This window comes from Mauremys mutica, chromosome 1 (genome assembly GCF_020497125.1).
Source record: "Mauremys mutica isolate MM-2020 ecotype Southern chromosome 1, ASM2049712v1, whole genome shotgun sequence".
Taxonomy (NCBI): Eukaryota; Metazoa; Chordata; order Testudines; family Geoemydidae; genus Mauremys; species Mauremys mutica.
Genome location: NC_059072.1, coordinates 203,590,462 through 203,613,770, shown reverse-complemented (window position 1 = coordinate 203,613,770; position 23,309 = coordinate 203,590,462). Strand labels below are relative to the sequence as shown.

Sequence of the window (23,309 nt, the reverse complement as noted above, 5' to 3'; positions counted from 1 at the left end):
TGTTCGCTATCACTTATAATCACTTAAAATCTATCTTTTGTAGTTAATAAACTTGTTTTTGGTTAATCTAAACCAGTGAGCTTTGGCTGGAGTGCTTGGGGAAAATGTCTGCTTGGTTACCACAAGTGTGCATTTTTCTCTTCTCATTGAGAGAGAGGCGAACGGGATATTAAACCCATATACTGGCCAGATTTGACCATGGCAGGATGGTACTGCTCTGGGGTCCCAGACTTGGAAGCTGGTAGTTAGAGAGCCTGTGTGTAACTGCAGTTGGGTGTGCCCATACCTGTGTGAATGCTGGTGAAAGTGCAGGCTGGAGGGCTTTGCAGATTGTCACAGCAGCACAGTGTGAGAGGGAACATAGGCTGGTGGTCAGGGGGCTCCAGTGGTGCAAGTATGGTGGTATGGTACGGTATGTCGTACCAGTAAGATATTTATAGCTGGTACAGCATACCGGAAAGACACAGGAGGAGCCTACCCCCAGCCCTTCCACGCAGCTGTGTCCCCTGAGTCCTCCTGCCTGGCATCTGTATAGCAGCCCGACCGGAGGACAGGGCTGAGGGTAGTACAGCAGCCATGCCAGAGGAGCTGCTGGCATGGGGCTGCCCAGCGGCCCCACGTTCTGCTTTTGCTGCTGCAGTTCCTGGGATAGCCCGGTGGTTCAGGGCTCTCCCGGCAACCACAATGGCAAAAGGAGCACAACGTGCAGCTCCTTCAGCACGACTGCTGTACCTCCTCCAGCATTGCCCCCAGCCCTTCCATGCAGCTGCATCTCTTGAGTCCTCCTGCCTGGGGTCTGTACAGCAGAAGTCTCTGGCACAGCGGGAGGAGGACAGAGCCCTCCCCTGGCCCTGGTAACGTGGGATGGGTGTAGATCATGTGGAGGAGACGGGGAGAGTTTGGGGGGCCACGGGCTGGGGGCAGGGCAGGGAGGAGTCACATGGGGAGGTCACGGGCCCCCTCTCCTTTGTGTCCCTCCCATGAGTGCAGCATACCGGCAAAAACGTGATTTCTGCTTGCACTGCTGGGGGGGCCAGTGGCATTTCAGTTCCAGATGGCACCCCAGGAGGAACCCGTCACAACCACATTAATGTAGTCTTTCCCACACTGCATCAAATACAAATGTAGGTTTGACTTGCCACTGACATACAGAAATATATGGTGTCAAAAGTAGCAACAGTTCAGCCATGCACAGCAACACTATACTGCAGTTTAGAGCAAGATATGAATAATATATCTTGTCCTGTTGAAAACAAAAGGGAAATTAACATAGGCAGCAAAGAATAACTCAAACTGATCTCTTTTGAAAGATAGCTACTTCAGCAAACCTCTGCTCGCTAACACTATGTAAACTCAAGCAAATACAGTATAACCTCAGAGTTACAAACAGATTGGGAATGGAGGTTATTTGTAACTCTGAACAAAACATTATGGTTGTTCTTTCAAAAGTTTACAAGTGCACATTTACTGAATACAGCTTTGAAACTTTACAATGCAGAAGAAAAATGCGGCTTTCCCTTTATTTTTTTCGTTTAACACAGTACTGTACTGTAGTTGTTGTTGTTGTTGTTGTTTTTGTCTCTGCTGCTGCCTGATTGTGTACTTCTGGTTCCAAATGAGGTGTGTGGTTGACCAGTCAGTTCATAACTCTGGTGTTCCTAACTCTGTGGTTCTACTATATATCTAATTCAGAAGGATATGTGCCATCTACTGAATCACTAACATTTTTCCTGCTACATTCTGGATTTTCTTTGGAGATTTTCTATCCATGTACTGACCAGTTTTGACTCTAGTTAACTGATGAGAGTGGAGTGGAATTTTATTTGCTGTCTTTTAGATTTTTTTCATAGGCAGGCTAATTATTTCTAAGGTAGCCAGCTGTTTTCAGATTAAAAGGTACTACAGCCAGGGGTGAAAGTATCTGAGGACACTTACCGGTACGGGGCAGGGGCGACTCTGGCCCCAGAAGGGGCAAGACCTCTGACAGAAGGGGTGGGGCTAGGAGGATCAGCATCTCCCAGCCAGCCCTTCCAGGCCACCTGGCCTGTGCCATCCGGGGCTCCTGTGTTGATTTAAAGGGCCTGGGACTCCGGATGCCGCTGCTCCCTTCCCTTCCCTCTCCGGGGCAGCTGCTCCCTTCCCCTCCACCCCGGCCCTTTGGAACGTTAAAGCGCTGCAGGGTCCTTTGCTGCAGCAGTGCTTTTAATGGTTGCTGCAACCCGCCCCCCCGTCGGCGGCCCCGCCGGTACGGACCCTACCAGCAGGTCCGCCAATGGGGTGGGTGTGTGTGTGTGTGTGTAGCAACCGTTAAAGTGCTTCTGCAACAAAGGACCATTCTTAAAGTGCAGTGCTTTAATGTCCCTGCCCCTTTTGCCCCTTTTGCCTCTCCTGTTGGCGGCCCTGCCAGTACAGACCCTACCAGCAGGGCCGCCGACGGGGGCAAGGGGCAGCAACGTTAAAGTGCTTTAACATTGATGCCCCTTACCCCCCCTGCCCCCGTCGGCGGCCCTGCTGGTATGGACCCTCCCAGCAGAGCTGCCAACAGGGGAGGCAAAAGGGGTAGGGAGCACTTTAATGTGGGCTGGGTATGAGCCGGTGTGGGTTCTTACTGGTACGCAGTACCGGCCCGTACCGGCTCACTTTCACCCCTCACTACAGCATATATACTTTACTCTTGCATTTTTAAATTTATTTTTCTAATAGAAGTTCAAGCTGGAAAGCCCCATTTCTTGGCAGTTGATTACAACCATTTAGCAAGATTTTTGACACTGCTGTTATGTGGTTCTAAGTGACATATTACATTCCAAATTCTTTTGTCATGGAGAGAACTGGCAAACTTTTCATTGCCTAGAATGGATTATGCTTTTGATATTGATAGAAAAACAGCTGTGATCTGCAAATGGTTGACTTGAATGAAGCCTGCTCAAATATGCTTTCTAGAGAAATACTCTGCCTAGTATTATTACTGTTATTTATTAGTTGTATTGCAATAGCACCCAAAGGCCCCCAGAAACAATTTGGCCCCATTGTGCTAGGCACTGTACAGACATAAGACAATGTGGTCCTTGCTCTTGTAAGCAGAGTCAGGATGAGCTCTACCCTGACATCTGGTGGTGAATTGTGGCACGTTGTGGAAAAGAACTTCAGGGGCTGATCTTGTTTGCATAGGCACACCCACCCTGCCTAGCATGATCCCTCAGCAGCCCAAAATGGTCACTTTGCCTGCTGTGGGATCCCCAGTTTTTCTATTATTGGGGCAGGAAGAATAAAGTGTTGTTATCCTGATGTGAATCAAGGACAATAAAACTGTTTTATGACAGAGGGACTCGCCATCAACTAAGTAGCACTCGCTAGACAAATGATATGGGTTCCAAAACCCAGTGTATTGAGAGAGGTTGGGGGAAGGTATTTGTACTTGATGGTATGGGCCCCTTTTGAGAGCCTGAAATACCAATTGCACTGCTTCCTCTCTCTACTGTAGAATATCAGAGCTAATTTTAATTCCATTAGGAGTCTAGTTACAGGCTGCTGAGCTGAATTCACTTTGGGTCACTGGTGCACCAGTAGTGAGGCTCCCTTACTACAAGCTGAAATCACTGAGTGCTGTGGAGGGGCCTGAAGTTCTGTTGCTGAGTAGCTGGCAGAGCAGTCTGCAGGATGACTGGAGCGACTCGTGGGACAGCTGGTGAAGCGGAGCAGTTTGCGGAATGCCTGGTAGAGTTGAGCAGCTGGTGGAGTGGCTCGCGGTGAAGGCTGCAGCAGAACCCCATGGAGAGGTGGGGCAGTCGGCCTCGGACCATGTAAGGTGCCCCTTAACACCGCTGTGCCCCCCCCCGGCTGGGAGGTAAAACTCTGCAGATAAACTTTTAAACTCTGGGGCTGCACTGATCAGGGACAGAGACTTTTGGGGTGTTGGACTTCTGGGTGATTTTTTGGGTTCCTGGACTTAAGACCCCGAGGAGAAAAGGACACTGCCAAACTTACTTGGGGGGAGGGTCTTTTGCTCATGGTTTGTGTTATGAATCCTGTTTGTGGTGTTTCCCCAACATAATGCTGCATTGTTTCCCTCCTTTATTAAAAGGATTTTGCTACAGATTCTGTACTTGCGAGAGGTGAAGTATTGCCTCTTAGAGGCACCCGTGCGGGGGGTGGTATGTAATTGTCCCAGGTCACTGGGTGGGAGCTCGAGCCGGTTTTGCATTGTGTTATTGAAACAGAACCCCTAGATACTGAACCTGGCCCTTGTTGCTGCCAACTCAGATGGGCAGAAGGGTTACGCTCTGAAGAGTTTACAATCTAAGGCCTTGATCCAGGAAAACACTTAAGCATGTGCCTAAGTGTCCTTCCAGAACTGGGGTATTTTCCTGAATCAGGGCCTAATTTGAAACAAGGAACAAGAAAGGCCTCTCCTAACTCTATTGGCATCAATAAGAGTTTTGCCAGTGACTTTTATGGAGAAGGAGAAGTCTCCAATGGAGTGTAAAAAACCAATAGGAAGGACACAGGGAAAGATGTACACATACCTCTCAAATATTTTTCATTCCAAGATATGTCACTCATTTCAGTTCTAAAGTTCCTTATGCTCCACTTCTAGTGTTCAAAATCATTTATATGAGAAACAAAGGATCATGATGAAGCTGAGGTTACAGAAAAATTCAAGGAAGGACCACTGTATCATTTTAACTTTCCTGTCAGAATAACTTTGTTGTGCACCTCATTGCATCCCACATTTCGGCTGTGGCCGGGTGAGAGCTATGGGGGCAGAGGATAATGGTATTCCATGAGCTAGCTATGTGCACTACTTAATAATTTCAAATCACTTGACAGCTTTTTTTCCTATAAAAAAAATGAAGAATATCAGCTCTCCCCCAACTTTGCCATAAGATAAATGACGGAGAACTAGATTGACTGAAATTGTTCTGCCTTCAGCTGTGTCATACAATTAAAACCTGTACAAATATGCAGCTTGATCCTGCAAATTCTTCCCACAAAAGAGCCTTTACTCATTAAAGCAGCCCTACTAAGGTCTGATAAACACTATCCATGTGGGAAGAGTTTGCAAGATGGTGCCCATAGCTTTGCCCTTGGACAAATAACTGGGCTCAAGTATTAGCATATTGAATCAGAAGGCTATCTTCTCAATGACTGATTTTGATCTTAGGTTTTGAAGATCCAGAGGAGAGACTGAATAAACCTGACATAGCATTACTAAGTATCTTTAAGAGACAGAAAATTGCCTAGCTGCCTACAGCTGTTACATTACTGTATGTTCTTTGAATACTGATAATATGTAGATAGTTGGTCTTTCAGCTCAATATGTGTGAAAGACCATTGATATCTGAGTTTGAATTGGATGTGTGGGGTTGAGCTGGGATTTTTCTTCAGTTGTTTTAACATCTGGATGTTTTCATGTTGGGTATTTTTGTTTATAAATTGTCTGACTTGCAAACATTTGAGATTGGTGCAATCGAATCGAAATACATAATACATTTCCAGTCACTACTAAGAAAATGATGAATATTCGGTGCCATTATTTTGTAAGATACTGAGACTATTACTAGTAGCTCAACTCAGGTTAGAAAGACAGCACTACCCTATTTATACAGGGCTGGATTTGAAAGGGGCTCTTGTATTTTTCAACAAACCCAGTCACTAATGTCAGATACAAATAAATGATGCCTTAATTGTGGAGAAATGTATAGCAAATTTAGGAAAATTAACTCTTTCTACTCAGATTACAATTTAAAAAAAGATAATACGGAGACTGTTTTAAAGTTTCTCCTGTGTGTTGTCTTTATCTTTCTAACTTTGGAACAATACATGCTTTCCAAATCAGCCAGGGAAGGTCCAGATTTTCAAACGTTTGCTGCCAGTTTTGCACCAGCAGTTTTGATCACCTGGAAATATAAGTACATGATGGCACTTATAAATCAAGTATTTAGATGACCTAAATTGGGAGTGCAAAACAGTGTCTTCAATTATTTGCACCTCCAATTTGTGGTTGCATGAATAGAAGCCCAGTTGTGGTTTGGATGAAAATTTCGCACTAACTTGTTTTAAACAACTAAGGACTTATTAATACGCAAAGTCATATTCATTTGCTTACCTTTGTACACTGTGAGCAGTCCCATTGAATCAGTGGAATTGTAGTGTCAAAAATACATTGTATACAATTAAGCACATGTGTAAGTCTCTGCTGGATTCAAGCCTAAAACTGTAGTATTTCCAAACCCCCCAAAATAAAGTTTTAAAAAAATACAGTTAATGTTTCTAAGTGACAACAATGCAGTTACCTGTCATATCATTTACTAAACTTAAGAACTTAGAAGCAATGAAATATTAATAGTTAAGGAAACAATAAATCTTGGTTACTTTGAACTCTAAGGAACATTTTCCCACTAAGATTGAAGAACACTGGCCAAACCATTTTTTGGGTGTCAGGTCATTAAAATTGACAGTGATTTGACTAATGTGTCTCTCCTTCTTGCTCATAGCAAGTTTTGAAGTTCACAAGCCAAACAAAATTTTCAAGAGTAAGTTTCTAGACTAAAATAGGACTATATAATGGAAGCTGGTAGTAAGTGTAAATGGAAGCTACTGCCTCTCCATCAGAAAGCAATAAGTATACATGGGGCTGTATAAGGGGGAAAAACATACCAAATGAATAGCAGATCCCCTGCCTAAAAATGTAAAGGCATGAATGGGTATACAATATTGTACAGAACAGAATGCTGCATGTTTTTTATGTGAATATTTACTGGCATGGTGTGCCTTCAGTTGTTTTTGGAGATGTGAAGTAATACTTTATGTAAAGATTATTAAAAATGCAATTTCTTTCTTTTATGGAGTAATGAAAATCTAACATTTTAGTGGAAAGGGGTCTAATTCTGCACCTGTTAAAGTCAATGGAAGACTTACTATTGACATCAGAGGAAGCAGAAGCAAGCCCCAAGCAAAGAAGAAAAATGGTGTTTGAAACTTTTGGTGTGTAGAGTTTTGTGAGAACCTGGCAATTATGGACTAGAACCAGCAAGGTGCTGAGTGCCATTAGTTGAGGGTTATTAGACTTTGCAGGATTAGACCCAAAATACTGAACCTGTTAGTGTATATGCCGTTCTGAGTGCATAATAGATATAGAATATAAAATTCAACTTCAGCTCCATTTTATCTCAGCTAAATATGATGCATCTCTTTCTTAGTTCTGATTGTTGGAAAATTCTGGGCTAGGAGGTAATTGGGCAGACGTGTTTTAGCATGTCTGATGAGCTATTCATATTGGAAGAAGGATTTAGGGATGTATTCTTTGGCCTCAGATCATGCATTAAACTCTATCGATTACTGACTCCTGGATTTATCCATTTCTGCTCATCTTTACCAGGTTATTACACGTTTTGTGACTTGTAAGGTTATTTTATTACAGTGGAGGTATCTGGCAGCACTTTAGTTTCCAGGTTGACCCTGGAAATGAGACTGGTGGAATTCACAAGAATAGACTGAAAAATTGGCAATGTGTGTATCCTATGTGGTTTTCTGTTGTAATGTTTTACACAAAGTCTGCATTTTAGTTTCTGCTAAACATATTTATCTTTGTACCCCATTTGTCTTGATCCCTTCAGACTTAATTTTGCACTTGATTTGATAGTCTTTATGAGGCATAACTTCCAGTATATTGAGATTATTTCCTAAAAAGCTGCAATATTGTTATATTGCTATTTACATGTCAGCTAAAAGTATGCATACATATTTGCACACATATGCAGTATATATATTTATTCATACCATGTGTGTGTATATGCATATATGCACATACAATGCACATACTTGTCCAACCTAGATAATAATATTTTCATGACAAGGACTCTGAGGTTATGTCTACACTGCAATTAAAAACCTGCGGCTGGCCTGTGCCAGCAGACATGGGCTCATGGGGCTTAGGCTGTGGGGCTGTTTAATTGCAGTATAGATTTCTGGTGTTGGGCTGCAGCCAGAGCTCTGGGACCCTCACATGGTCCTAGACCCCGGGCTCCAGCCCAAGCCCAGACATCTACACTGCAATTAAACAGCCTCACAGCCTGAGCCCTGCAAGCTCAAGTCAGCTGGCATAGATGAGCTCTGACTGTCTAATTGCAGTGTAGATATGCCCTGAGTGAAATTTTGGGCTCATTGATGTTAATAGGAGTATTGCCATTGATTTCTACAGGGCCAGGATGTCACCTTGTCTTTTTTGTTTTCTAAGATCCATGTATTATAATTATCATGGCAGGTAGCTGGGTGCATTGGTTTCTTTAAACCTCCTATATTCTTCATCTGTTTCCATTCAAGTTATCAAGAATTCTATCCATCTTTTTACTCATTTCATTGCAGAATCATGTAGTCATTATGATCAGATATTCTGTTTTTGGTAACCAAAGCATTTCATTTCACCATGACTTTCTTAAAATATTCACATCATGTTCTTGTTTCTATTTTTTAAAATGCATTTACAAATACACTGAGGTTTTAGTAAAATGATCATACACGTATCAGGTCAGGAACAACTTTTTCAAGTGACATTTCTTGGATGCTGGAAACACTCAGTATTTATCATTATGTCTCACACACCCACGATGTCATGTTATTACAAACTTATACAAATTCCCTGGGATGTTCCATTTTGATAGTATAAAGTGTTTTTGTAAACTGTTTGGGCAATACCAAGTACAGTGAACTACCACAATCACCAAACAAAAGCACTTGTGCTATGTGAACAAGACAGACACGGGCATCCATATACATATGTTATAAAGCTCCAACACATGGGATTTTACTTAGAGTAGCGTCAGTGCTTTCATTGCCAAAGAGTTTAGTGAATAATTTGCAGCACATAACTTATTCCTGGTCCTGAAGTATCCATAAGCAAATTGCAATTTCCACAAACTTTTTGTTTGTGACTGGACCAATTTATTTTGCTTTGCTCTATGGATAGATCATGAATAGTTATAGTTTAGCTCAATACATGATGTTCAAAATTTGAGCTGTGTTCATTAGTATTGATTGGTTGGTCACAAGTAACCTGGTGGCACAGGAGGTGTTAATCTCTTGCAGCGGGAGGGATAGCAGAGCACGCTAGGCAGCAGTAGCAGAGAAACCAGATTAGAGAATTTTAGAAAATCTTGAATGTTTTTCTTTGTGGTCCACACAAGTCTAGCCTGAGGCATCTTTCCTAGAAGAAATAAGCTACTGTCACATTTACTGGCTGGGTGCAAACTTTCAATTTACATTTTGTTCATCACATTGCCACAACAGAATTGTGCAGTTCATCACATTGCCACAACAGAATTGTGCAGTTCATCACATTGCCACAACAGAATTGTGCAGTGGCTATCCTTTCTTCCTGTTTCCATGCTTTAAAAAACTCCAGTTAATTGTATCACTGTAGTTTGGACAGTAAGTAAATATGTTCCTAATTGGAATGCACTCATTTTGCGGTTATGAGATACGCGAAGAGGTTCTACTTTTACCGTATGCAACATGTGTTTAGTGTTTGGAAATACAGGGACATGAATGGCTCCCCATGGAGCTAAAATTTGTACATTATGGTTTTGACCAGAAAAATGTGCACTTTTAAGGGAGTATAGTATATGTATCAGCCCATCACCTTTTTTTAGCTGCAAATCCCACACACAACCACTGAAGGCCACCAAAGATGTGCTTTCTAAGTCAGGAAAGAGTGTACAGGTTTTATCTAAGCATATAATATAGCCACATGCATGACATAAAATGGAAGGCCAACACTGTCTATATGCACCTATAGCGTCTGTTATTTCTGTGTCTCTTTCTCACCTCTGAAAAGTTTGTCTCTCTTTGAAGATAGTTGTATGAGTTGAAACAGGCTCATCTGAGGTTGGAATATTTTCTTCATGCCTCTGAAGACTCCACCTACTTTTGGTTTAAATTGGACCAGCTCTGGGTACATAGTTAATAGCAATGGATGTAAATGCTCATTGTGCAAGACCCTTAGCATTTGAATAGAAAGAAAGAAAGAAATCTAGGTGGTCAAAGGGTGGCAGTTTTGAGTTATTAAGAATGATTTGGATTAGCCCCAGTCTCTGTGGGTGACTAGGTTCCAAACACAGATATTTCACATCTGTTTCTTGTTCGCAGTCACTAACAAAGAAGCACAATATGTACACACTCACAATTTTAGATGTATGTCTGATCCTTTAAGGAGCTGAGCTAGCTATTTTAAAAAAGTACAGCCGTACCTTGTATTCAAATGTACAGATTAGGCAAAAGCCCAGAGGTGAAAGGTCATTTAAAGCAGTTGAAAGCATTTCTAGGGATTTCCTTATTGGGGAGAAAAAAAAGAGTCCTGCAGTTCTACGAAGTGTGCCATAAAAGCCAAAGTAATATGTGAGACAGTTTAATGGGTTCTATTCTTGATGAAAATCTTGAAACAGCTTCACTAATATGGTATCGAAATCCAATATGCCAGCCATATTATCTGTGTGAAATGGCTTATTATCTAGGGATGAAAAGACCTGAAGGGCAGTGCTCAATATTAAAATATTCAAACTGTGTTATATATTTGAGTTAAAAAATCCAACTTAATTATTTTAAAAAATATTTGTGAAAAAATGACAAAAATCATTACCTTTGACCTCACTATTATTTTTTCTTCCTGCACAAAATTAGCTTTTTTGATTTGTGGTATGATTGTCACATATAACAGCATTAAATTAACATTTAACATAATACTAATAGCTTTCACTTCTATAGTGTCTTTTAACCAAGTATCTAAAAGCACTTAATAAATATTAATTCTCACAGCACTCCTTTGAAACAGGGAGGTATAATTGCCATCATTTTACAGATGGGGAAATTGAGGCAGAAGAGGAATCAGAGGAAGGCGAAGGATATGTCTACACTGCACACTAAGCCAGGGATCTGACTCAGGTTTGAGCCCAGGCCCCTCATTCTGTCAACATTTAAATCAGTCTGACTCAGGTCAGCAAGCACTCAGGAACTGGGTCCTAGGACCCTCCTTGGAGCCCAAATCCCCCTGTAACTCAGTCCAAGCCCCGTCACTTTGCAGTGTGGATGCAGGTCAAGCCACGGACCCATGACAGAAGTCTGCATAGTGCAGGATGGATGCATTAGCGCAGCTGTGAGACCCCAGGTCCAGCAATTGTAAACCTAGGTTTACAATGCAGTGTGGATGCTCAAGTGCAGGTTTAGAAACACTGAGTTCACAAGTCCAGGACCCAGAGACATGTGTTTACAATGCAGTGCAGACATACCCTTAATGACTTATGCTGAATCACAAAGGACATCTATGGCAAAGCTGGGAGGGAAATAAGGTCCAATTATTACATTGCTAGCATGGGACTTGGGAGTCCCTCTTCAATTCTCCTCTCCTCGACCTTGGGCAAGTCGCTTAGTCCCTCTGTGCTTCAGTTCTTCATCTGTAAAACTGAGATAATAGAAACTCCCTATATCACAGGAGCACAGTGGAGATAAATACCTAAAATATTGTGAGGTGCTCAGCTACAACAATAATGGGTGCTGTACAAGTAGCTAAGGTACTCAGAGCTGGGGATATACTCAGGACTCTCACGCCTGTGTTATTTTTCATGAGAGAGAGAGAGCTGGCCTGTAAGCAGGTTGAGAGTGGGTGAGTGTAAAGATGAAGACAGTAAGACAGGATGCGGTTCTCATATTAACATTTTTATATATATTGATATGAAACTATAACTGAGAAGCCTCCTTGAAAGAGTGGATTTTAAGAAAGGATTCAAAGGAGGAGAGGGCAGAGGTATGGCAGATAAGGTGAGGATGGCAGTTCCTTGTATGTGGTTAGCATGAATGAAGGTGTATGGCAGTGGTCCCCAATGTGGTGCCCGCGGGCGCCATGGCGCCCACCGGGGCATTTATGTGTGCCCGCCTAGTGCCCAGCAGGGGACCTGCCGGGGACAGAGAACTCAGGCTGCGGGCGCAGTGTTCTCTGTTCCCGGCAGGTGCGGGGCCTGCCTAGTTCCCAGCAGGGGAGAGAAGCCGCTGCCCCACGCCTGCCAGGGACAGAGAACTCTGGGGCTGCAGGCTGCGGGCACCGGTGTTCTCGGTCCCTGGCAGGAGCAGGGCCGCGGCTTAAGCCGGAGAGAAGCCGCGGCCCCGCGCCTGCCAGGGACAGAGAACTCTGGGGCTGCAGGCTGCGGGCACCGGTGTTCTCGGTCCCTGGCAGGAGCGGGGCCGCGGCTTAAGCCGGAGAGAAGCCACATCCCCGCGCCTGCCGGGGACAGAGAACTCTGGGGCTGCAGGCTGCGGGCACCGGTGTTCTCGGTCCCTGGCAGGAGCGGGGCCGCGGCTTAAGCCGGAGAGAAGACGCGGCCCCGCGCCTGCCGGGGACAGAGAACTCTGGGGCTGCAGGCACTGGTGTTCTCGGTCCCCGGCAGGTGTGGGGCCCACCTAGTGCCCAGCAGAGAAGAGAATCTGGGGCCCCGCGCCTGCTGGGGACAGAGAACTCCAGGGCTGCGGGCACCAGTGTTCTCTGTCCTCATGGCGTTTCTCCGGCTTCTCTCTTCTCTCGGGATTCATATATTATGTAATATTAAATATGTTTTTTTGTATTATTTAATGTACAAATACAAAATAAGCCTTGTAAAATTGTTGGCGCCCGCCACACTCTTCTGAAAAACTGGCCACAAAAAGGTTGGGGACCACTGGTATATGGGCATAGGAGAAGGATGTGAAGGGAGCAGTCAGCTAAGCAAGCTGGGATGAGTGAAGATGGTTTAGAGGGGGCAAGAGAGGAGGCAAGGACAGAAAGGTAGAAAGGAGCAAATTTGTGACTACCATTGAAGGCAAAAACAAGGAGCTTGAATATGATTCATTGATGGGAAGAAATCTGCTTCTGGTAGAACAGTCTCTTTTGTGTAATCCTTGATGTTAGGTAGAGAGACTTCCTATAATTGTGTAGCAAACAATGCAAGTAGCCTGATGAGACAAACCAAAGCATTTCTTTTAGAGGGGCACTGAGCACCATCTAGTGACAATTACTGTAACAAAGAAAACCACTAGCCAGAACTCGTATCTAGCTCACATTCAGTTCAGAGTAATCTAATCGAAACAAACAAGTAGTGCACACTACTTAAGGCATGCATTGCATGCCATCCCAGTTCCACACTGCATGTTCCTTTTTATAAGGATATATCATTTGGTATTAAAAACAGAATCTCTGTGTTTGGGGAGAAGATGTCAAAAGGAGATTGATGAGTTCTTTCTCTCTGCTATTCAAAATCTGATAATGCAGTAAATTAGAAATGTGAAGCTTTTTATGGAAAACATAGGCATAGAGCTACATTGGATCTGAAGTTGCACGGATCCAGTGGCAGGAAACACCTGCGTGGGGGTATGGAGGGGCAGCAACTACCATTTTAGACTATAGATTGAAGTAGCAGGCATGGAAGGCTTGCCCTGCAGTTTGGCCCTGGTTTGTGAAGGTGGATTATTTTCTGATGCACCCCCACTTAATTCCCTGCTTAAAGCCCATTTATGTGAGCTTTATTTGTGTGAGGGGGTGAATTTAATCTCCTGCGAACAGATTTACTGGAATTTTTTTTTGAGTCAGTGGAAAACAGTGAATTAGAGAGAGGAAGTCCTGATGGAGAGTTTGGTGAAAACTTGATAAGAATACATTTTTCCCTAACACACTGTAGATTTAGCTTGGCCAAACTGTATGAAAAGCTCAGAGCTACGTTTAATCAGAATACTTTGCTTTTTTAAATAACAAAAACTCTACAAAATATTATTTGAGTAAGCGGCACTACCGCATGTTGCTGTGATCGAATGACCAGATGTGTCATGCATTGGATCAAAAAAATCATGCTGTTTATGAAAATCTTCATCTAAAAAATAATGCCATGAAAACTGTTTTTATTCCTTTCTACTTATTTTGTAGCAGTTTGGTGCTACTTCAAATATATTTCTTACATGTAATACCCGTTACTTTTGGTGGGAAAAATGCTTTGCTTTTTGCATCCAGATAATTTTGCTTGATATATTCCAATAAGTTGCAGTCTTCACCAGCTGAGTTATCCCCCTTTTTGGATTGAGCCAAGTCATCCATAAGTGTTTTGAGAGAACATTACTTGTAAATATTTATATTTAAAGGCATACCGCCAACTTTAAAAAACATATGCTGTAAGCAAATAAATGAATTTACTTATGATACTAACAACACCTTAAAATATTGAAAAGGAAAGAATTTTAAGAATGCAATTTGCCTACCACTATTTATATACTTTGTTTACTTTTTCTATTTCTGACAGTTTGGACAATGAAAATCGATGAGGTCGGTCACTTTTGTTAATAGAGTTTAACTTTAAGATGATTGACAACATGTGGGGGGGACTGCTTTGTCCTTACAGAGCTTCAGTGAAGTCACTGAGGCTCTGCCCAGGCATATCATTAATCAACATTCAGTAAATTGCATGATTGGGGCCTTAATTTCTTGGATCCTTATCCATTGCCAACTGAAGTCAATGACAAAGTTCCTGTTAACTTCAGTGGTGTCATTTCAGGACCTTTGTGATAGACTTGATTTGAAACACTGCATAGGAATAATTATATGTTTTAAAACAACTGTTTAAATTACTTCTTAAAAAAAATTGTGAAATTATTTCTGCTAGTCAGGTTTTATAAAATTTTGTTTTTACAAAATTTAAATTTTGGATGAAATTGAACTTCAGAATGTACTTTCATTTAACTAGGAATTCAAACCAAAATTTGAAGTAACCATAAGTTACTTAGCATCATGCCCAGGTGTAATAGATTGACTGGTAGAAAAGACTTTGCTACTGTTGATGCTTTGAAACTACCCATATCAAGACTGACTTTTTATTTATATTAGGGCTGTGAAGCGATTAAAAAAATTAATCGTGATTAATCATGCAGTTAAAAAAAATCATGTGATTAATTGCACTGTTAATAATAGAATAGCATTTATTTAAATATTTTTGGATATTTTCTACATTTTCAAATATATTGATTTCAATTGCAACACAGAATACAAAGTGTACAGTGCTCACTTTATATTTATTTTTTATTACAAATATTTGCACTGTACAAAACAAAATAAATAGTATTTTTTAGTTCACCTAATACAAGTACTGTAGTGCAGTGCTTTTCAAAGTCGGGCCACCGTTTGTGCAGGAAGAGCCCCTGACGGGCTGGGCTGGTTTGTTTACCTGCCGCGTTGGCAGGTTCGGCTGATCGCTGTTCCCACTGGCCGCGATTTGCCGCTCCAGGTCAATGGGGGCTGCGGGAAGCGGTGCTGGCCGAGGGATGTGCCACGGCCAGTGGGAGCCACAATCGGATGAATCTGCCGACCCGGCAGGTAAACAAACTGGCCTGGACCGCCAGGGGCTTTCCCTGCACAAGCGGCAGACCGGCTTTGAGAAGCACTGCTGTAGTGCAGTCACTTTATCATGAAAGTTGAACTTACAAATGTAGAATTATATATAAAAAAACTGCATTCAAAAATAAAACAATGTAAAACTTTAGAGCCTACAAGTCCACTCAAAGTTTTACATTGTTTTGTTTTTGAGTGCAGTTATGTAAAAAAAAATAAAATCTACATTTGTAAGTTACACTTTCACAATAAAAAGATTGCACTACAGTACTTTTATGAGGTGAGTTGAAAAATATTGTTTCTTTTGTTTATCATTTTTACAGTTCAAATATTTGTAATAAAAATAATATAAAGTGAATACTGTACATTTTGTATTCTGTGTTGTAATAGAAATCACTACATTTGAAAATGTAGACAAACATCCAACATTTTTAATAAATTTCAATTGGTATTCTATTGTTTAACAGTGCAATTAATCACTATTAACTTTTTAACCCACGATTAATTATATATAAATAAATCCTTAAATTAGCTGATAGGGGATTCTTTAGTCAGTGCTGATATTTGACTCCAGTATGGAGATTTGTGAGCACTTAAAACCCCACCTTACATCAATCAGCATTCATGCAAATCATGTATCACCTTGTGTAAACTTTGGTCCTTTGACATACCAAACTACAGAATCATTACGTAGATTCTATCTATATTTTTCATGATGAAATATATCTCAGCTGTCTGACTGAATTCTTAGATAAGCATCATTCCCAGAGTAGATGCCTATCATTCTCAAAAGATATTAATTAGAGCTGAGTCAAGACTGGGAATTCCATTTTGTGGAGGATTTTGAGATTTCAAAATTTTGTTTTAGTTTTGATTTGGAATGAAACCCAACATTTCAAAGTTCTCCATGAAAGAAATTTCTGAAAACAATTGATTTTGGATCAATTAAAATATTTTGTATTGACAATCTAAAAATGTTTCATCTCCAGTTTGACTTTTTTATATATAACACAAATTTCCAAAACTTCCGACACAAAAAGTTTTTGTTTGTTTGTTTTTGAAAAAATGCATTCTGAAAATGACAAAACAGGAAGTTTTGACATTGACAGACCTTCCTCCCCTCCCTTTTTTCTCTGTAACAAAACTTTGATGGTATTGACATGATTTCACAAAGCATTTCTATTTCAACATAATTGCATTTTGTGATGGAAAACTATTGCACAGAAGTTTTTCCAACTAGATCTGGTATTAATGTTCAAGAAGCTGATGCTGTATTATTTACATAGGCAAGGCGCCCCAGGAAGTCAATGGAAATTTTGCCTGTGTAAAAAGCATGATATCAGGACATAAGTAGTATCATTCAGCTTAAAAATTTTATGTAGCATTTCATATTGCACCCAAAGGATGTACATTAAGGAATATCTTCTATCTTAATGAATATTGTTATGAAATAGGGAATCACCTGAATTTATAGTCTAATACAGGGCTTCTCAAACTGGGGGTCGGGACAACCTCAGGGGTTCATGAGGTTATTACTTGGAGTCACAAGGTTATTACATGGGGGGTCATGAGCTGTCAGCCTCCACCTGAAACCCTGCTTTGCATCCAGCATTCATAATGGTGTTAAATACATAAAAAAGTGTTTTTAGTTTATAAGGGGCAGAGGGTCACACTCAGAGGCTTGCTATGTAAAAAGGCTCACCAGTACAAAAGTTTGAGAACTACTGGTCTAATACATTTCATAAAACACAGGGCCACAGTCAGGACTTACAGGGCCTGGGACAAGATGTTTTGTAAGTGTGGGATCTAATAAGCTAGGGGGCAGAGGTTAGGTTGACAGTGGAGTTTGGAGACACCTAAAAGTGGAAATACAAAACTGACACATAAAGGTGTATCCAGTAATTAACGGCACCATAAAAACGGTGCTATCTATGGGGGCATCACTCCCACTCCCTGCTAAACAGCTGAACAGTGAGTGTGTGGGGAAAGTGTGCTGTGGTATTACTGCCTCCCTGAAGAGGGCAAAAAGAGCTCATATCAGGCCTCCTAGTCAGGCTGGGCCCAGGACAACATTCCTGGTTAAACTCCCTGACAGCAGCCTTAACAAGACAAATTGCAGATCTATTTAAAACATATGTGTCATCTCATGCTAAAATATATATTTCCCACATTGTAACGCTCTCATATTCATGACTTATAGAATCCAGGATCTGAAACAATCCTACCTATAGCATGAAAACCAGTCAGCTTAGGATAGGGTTGCCAATTATGGTTGCACGTATCCCTGGAGTTTTCATCACACCACATACTCTTTAATTAAAGATTAATCTTTAATTCCTGGAGACTCCAGGACAATCCTGGAGGGTTGGCAACCCTAGTTTAGGAATGTTTTAACTGTACACTTTATTCAGCTGGTTGGATGTGTTTTAAAAATATGTGCAGTCAATGTTATGAGGCATGGAGGATAAGAAACATTTTTCTCTTTTGGAAGTTTCTTTCCCCATTTTGGTCTCAGTCTTGCACATAACTTTGCATGGTTAGATCCGTGGGTCTGTGTAAAGCTCCACTAGCTGTGCCAGTGGCTGGAGTAACTTGCAAGGTCAAAGCCTTTGTCAAGTCAAGTCTCTGAGTCCCCTCTAATAAACAAGAAGTTTAAGTTTAGAAAAGACCACAGCACTGCTCACTCCCTGTGATCCTGACTCAGCTAAGCATTTAAGCAAATGCTTATGTCTATCCCTATTCAGGAAAGCACTTACGTATTCCATTGAGTTCAAGGGTCTTAGGCATGTACTTAAAGTTAAGCACATGCTTAAGTGCTTTGCTGCGCTGGGGTTTATAGCTGCAGGTTTCAATGTGAATGAAAATTTCAAAAGAAAAACACCGAGACAAGCCAGAGAGACAGGGTTAAGAGAGAAATCTGAAGTGGGAATGTTTGCTGATCCTAGCAGTCTTTCCCCATCTAGCACTTTTTTTGTCTTTATTTTATTCATTGACAAAAGCTGCCATTTTTAAAATCTTTGAACCGTTATTGAAAATGATACATAATATATAATGTAACATAACTTACTTTCTTTCTATTTAATCGTAACAATTTAAGAAAAGATATAAATTAATAAAAATGTTTATATTGTTTTTGTTTTATATGGGCTGTGATTTGATAGGCCAATATTTTCCTGCCTGTTCAATACCAATGCCCAGCCCTGCAACCAAATCCACGCAGGCAGATCCCTGTGCTAGTGTGGAGCCCTAATGAAGTCAAAGGCTCTGCATAGGCTCAGGACTCTACCTGTCCTTATTAGCTTGTAAGGTAGATAGTAAATTCTCTTGTGAAGGTTTCTATGAATTCTGTAACAAATGTTACATAATAATAGAACTTGGTAAGATCTAATCTCTTGTCTATTGTGCACTGAAATCAACTGAAGTCAACAGGAGGTTTGAGTGAATGAAGAGTGTAGGCTGGAGAGGGATTATTACTGACGCATGCTTTTGAATGGTTGTATGGGAACTTCTTCAGACTCTATGCATGTTGGAGAGCTGGAACTGATATTTCAAGCTACATAATATTTTTGAGCACAAACATAAACTAAGTTATGAAGTTAATTAGAGTGGAAGTCACCCAGCGCAAGCATTGTACAATGCTTTGAAAATTTTGACAAAAAGGTTCTAATCTTTTGGATGTCTTGCTCATTGTTTGGAGATGAAAAGGGAGGAAATCAACATCCCCCTGAAGTACAATTACTGTAAATTGCTTTCTTTTCTTACTGTTCATAATGAAAATGGGAAAGTAACCACAATTTACCTACTCTGCATAGGCGCAATAATTAAATTAAATTGAAATAGACTGTGAAAAGATACCGTGCAGTACAATTGGAGTATATATAAATTACCATAGGCAGACAGTAAATTATCTTATTGCAATACTAACTCTGAACTATTCTGATGTTACAAGTAGACATACTGCACTAACATTAAATCATCCCCTCATTCTTTTTGTCACCTCTACCAGCCTGTTGGCGTCACCTGTCTACAGCTGCAGCTTTCTTGCAGGTCGCTTTGAAGCAAAATGTAATGTCTAGCAGAGGAGAAGTCTATGAATGAGTGATCAAAGCCAGGTAGGGAATGCTGGAAGGAATATGGGGCCCTGTATGAATCCTTTAGAGTGAAAGATGGAATCATAACTAAAGCTATGGGCAGAACTTATCCCTGTGCTGGTGCGGAGCCCAAATCAGGGAGGGAGGGTAATGAAGGCTTGTTCAACCTCGAACTCTTGTTAGGGCAGCCCGGAGGCTCTTCAGGCATTATTTGGGGGTACAGGGCCACCCTGACAACACTCCCTCCTACTCCCCTGAACACATGCCATCTTCCCACAGAGTGGCCTCGAATAAATCCTGCACCATGAATTGGCCCCTATTTTTTTTGCTTCTCTAGTGGGGCATTGTGTTGTGAAAAATGTCGACTAAATGCCAAAGGGGGCAGTACTAAGCAAATGGTCATCAGTTACACCAGGGGTAGGCAACCTATGGCATGCGTGCTGAAGGCAGCATGCAAGCTGATTTTCAGTGGCACTCACACTGCCCGGGTACTGGCCACTGGTCCGAGGGCCTCTGCATTTTAAATAAAGCATCTTAAACATTTTAAAAACCTTATTTACTTTACATACAACAATAGTTTAGTTATATATTATAGACTTATAGAAAGAGACCTTTTAAAAACGTTAAAACGTGTTACTGGCACGTGAAACCTTACATTAGAGTGAATAAATGAAGACTCGGCACAGCACTTCTGAAAAGTGCCGACCTCTGAGTTACACAGTGAAGCTTTATTTTCCCTTTGTTTCATAAATGGGAGGGTAGTGGGGCAGTGTGAGAGGGTGGGCTCGTAGGCACTGGCTATTTGGTTTTCTACTGTCTGATATTTGTGTGCACTCACCAAGAAGCTTCCAATCTACTTTCCTGCTACCACTTTATTATTATTATTATTTATTTGTTAGTTGGGCTAGCACCTAGAGGCCCCAAGCAGAGCTCTGTGCCCCGTTATGTGAGGCACTATATGCTCAGATGGCAAAAAGACTGTGTACAGTTATTGTGATCTTGTGGGGCCCTGATCCTGCAATGCCGATTGCCCATTGCAAGATTCACGCCACTCTTAGCTAACATCCTAACAGTGGGAATGTTTCTTGTTTCATCACATTTTTGGTACAGACTTAAAATAGCTGTTTGGGAAATCTATTCATCCTTTAAAGTATGCCTTATGGGGTAAATTCTGCTCCCACCACTCAGCCTGGGTATCCAGGCTCTGCACTGGAGAGGTCTGAGATGTCCAAGGGAGGATCAATCCTGTCCCCAGCCCATGGAGTGGCTGTGAGTGGCTGTGAGTCTGCAGTAGCTCACCTTCCACAAGGGTAGTGACTGTGGAGTAGTGTGGTCGCAGAGCTACCAGCCTGCCCCTGTAACACACGCAGACAACCATACAGAGCTGTGTTCCATAGCGCATAGTTGGTAGAGACTCCCTGCCATATCTTTGGGAATCCTGTTCCTCCTTGCACACCGGTTCTGCTGCTTGCCTTGCATCTTCTACAATGCCTGCAACATTGGGGCAGAGCATATTTTCCCTTGTGTGAAAGATGAAATCTGTTTCCTAGTTACACTACAGCCCCCAATGTCATTAACAATGTCATTGAGTGCAATTCTGGAACAGCCTACCGAGGGAAACAGTGCAGGCGAAGGACCTCCATGACTTTAAGATTAAGCTAGATAAGTTTATGGGAGGAGATGGTATGATAGGATACCGGGCTTAGTCAATAGGTTAATTAAGTGCCGCACTGGTAAATAGTACAGGGGGCAATGATATGATATTCTTAACCTTTTTCCAGAGGGTATGGCTGGAGAGTCTTGCCCGCATGTTCGGGGTTCAGCTCACCGCCATATTTGGGGTCGGGAAGGAATTTTCCTCCAGGGTAGATTGGCTGTGACCCTGGAGGTTTTTCGCCTTCCTCCGAAGCATGGGGCAGGGGTCGCTTGCTAAAGGAGTGGGGGGATCGGCTTATGTGGGCTGCATCTTGCAGGAGGTCAGACTAGATGATCATATTGGTCCCTTCTGATCTTGAATTCTATGATTCTATGATTCTATGAACAAAGGGGAAACTAGCAAAACGATAGTCCCCAAAACAATTTCAGCTTTTACTTAAAAAAACCCACCACATTTCCATACTTCAATATTGTCATCCCAAGCATTCAGAAAGCGTGAGTCAGGACTCCAAAACACCATGAGATTGTCTTAAAAAAATCACGAGTTTTAAAAGGAATCTGTGTTGGGTGCTTATTGTTTTTCTTTCTGGGTTTTGAGCCTTTATGAGTCATGCTTATAGCTTGTCTCCTAAACCATGGAGGCTAGAAGCTTATTTTTGTTGGTTTTGTTGTTGTTGTTGTTGTTCCATTTTTATTTTATGAAAGCTGAGATTTTCACATCATCTCTTGCCTCCAGGAGCTGGGGCTTTAACAAAAACATCAAATGTTTTGAGACGTAGAATAAAAACACAAGAGCTGGGAACACTGAATTTGAGTGTTTGCGTGCATGCTTTTTAACTTTGTCCATACTGTATAACCTTTTCATTCTCCCCAAGACCATTAAAAAAATAAAATAAAATTGCCAGCAGTTCAGCTCTAAACCCTTTGGGGGCAGGGATTGTCTTTTTTCCCATGTTTGTACAGCACCTAGCACAAAGGGGTTCTGGGCCATGCGTGGGGCTCCTATGCATTATGATAATATAAAGAATAATAATTAATAACAAAGCAGCATCATGTACACACTCAGTTGAGAGGGGGAATAAATTACGGGCTCCAGTTCATTTGCTTTATAGCTAAAAATAACAGTATAATAGATCAGACAAGCTATAAACTGTCAATACCTCAGGTAACTAGGCCTGAGATTAATGCACATATTCAGACATGGTGTAAATAGATTAGACTTCTCTGATGTCAATGGAGTTGTACACCAAGTCTGACTTTGGCCCTGAATCAGTAAATCCCCAGGGGATAGCCTATATGAAACCCTGTCGAATTTGGCCCATTTCATCTGACATCTGCATCCTGCTTCAGAGTGGCATGTCACACTTACTGCACATCAGATCACACCTGCCTAAGCTGTCATAGGCAATTGACTTTTTTTTTTGTTTAAAAAAAAAATCTGGTAGCCGCATATCATCAAGAAAAACAACATTGTTTTTAGGACCTCTTATCTCTTCGCTCCCAAATATCCTGTTTCTTCGAGCTGCAGTAGCCAGGACCAATAGAAACCTCTTCCTGCCATTGGCTGACTTCATTTCCCAGAGTTAGCACAATCTCATCCGCTCTAAACAACCTCATCAAAACTTCTTTCTGGTCAGAGCGAAGCAATAATTATTATTAACAATTATTAGCGATCAATAATCTTAATCACATTATGGCAAGCACTATTAAGGTAAGAAAGGGGTACATTTTTATTGGATGTTTTTTCAATAATATGTTCTTTGGTTTCCTTTATCAACACAGATAAGTTACAACTGGGCAACACCCCCACTGCCACAATAGAGGACAACAAGATTTCCTTTGTACTGCCTAGTAAATTTCCTTTTTCCTACTCCAACCATCCGCAAGGCTTAAAAACTTCTAACTCGGAAAAAAAATTGGGTTTTTTAAATTCACTGTTCAGTGCTGTGGATTGCATATGCAAAGCCCTTTTATGAGAGCTTCGAATTTTCTTGTAGGTATCATTTCTGACAACTTGGATGTGTATCTGGATTGCCGTAAGGTGATAGGTTGTTCACTGAAAGAAAAGAAAAAGGGTTCCTCAGAATGCTGAACCTTTGGATACTTTTAAATGCTTCCCCTATTACAGGGACACAAACATTTGCAAATGGAAATGAAGAGACATCAGCTTTTGT

The 23,309-nt window shown here is 41.4% G+C and overlaps 1 protein-coding gene across 5 annotated transcripts in view; it reads left to right on the top strand.

The window, feature by feature from the left end:
• ERG (ETS transcription factor ERG) overlaps positions 1-23,309 on the top strand; it is a 210,830-nt gene that overhangs the window by 109,090 nt on the left and 78,431 nt on the right. The window contains exon 1 of one of the 5 annotated variants that reach the window (XM_045002481.1): positions 19,468-19,500. The exons of 3 other annotated variants lie outside the window; for them this stretch is intronic. In XM_045002481.1, coding sequence (XP_044858416.1) covers positions 19,483-19,500 — 18 coding nt within the window. In that variant the 5' untranslated portion in view covers positions 19,468-19,482. Of the gene's footprint in view, positions 1-19,467; positions 19,501-22,721; positions 22,847-23,309 lie in introns of those variants that run through there. One more of the 5 variants, XM_045002480.1, reaches the window with a different exon arrangement.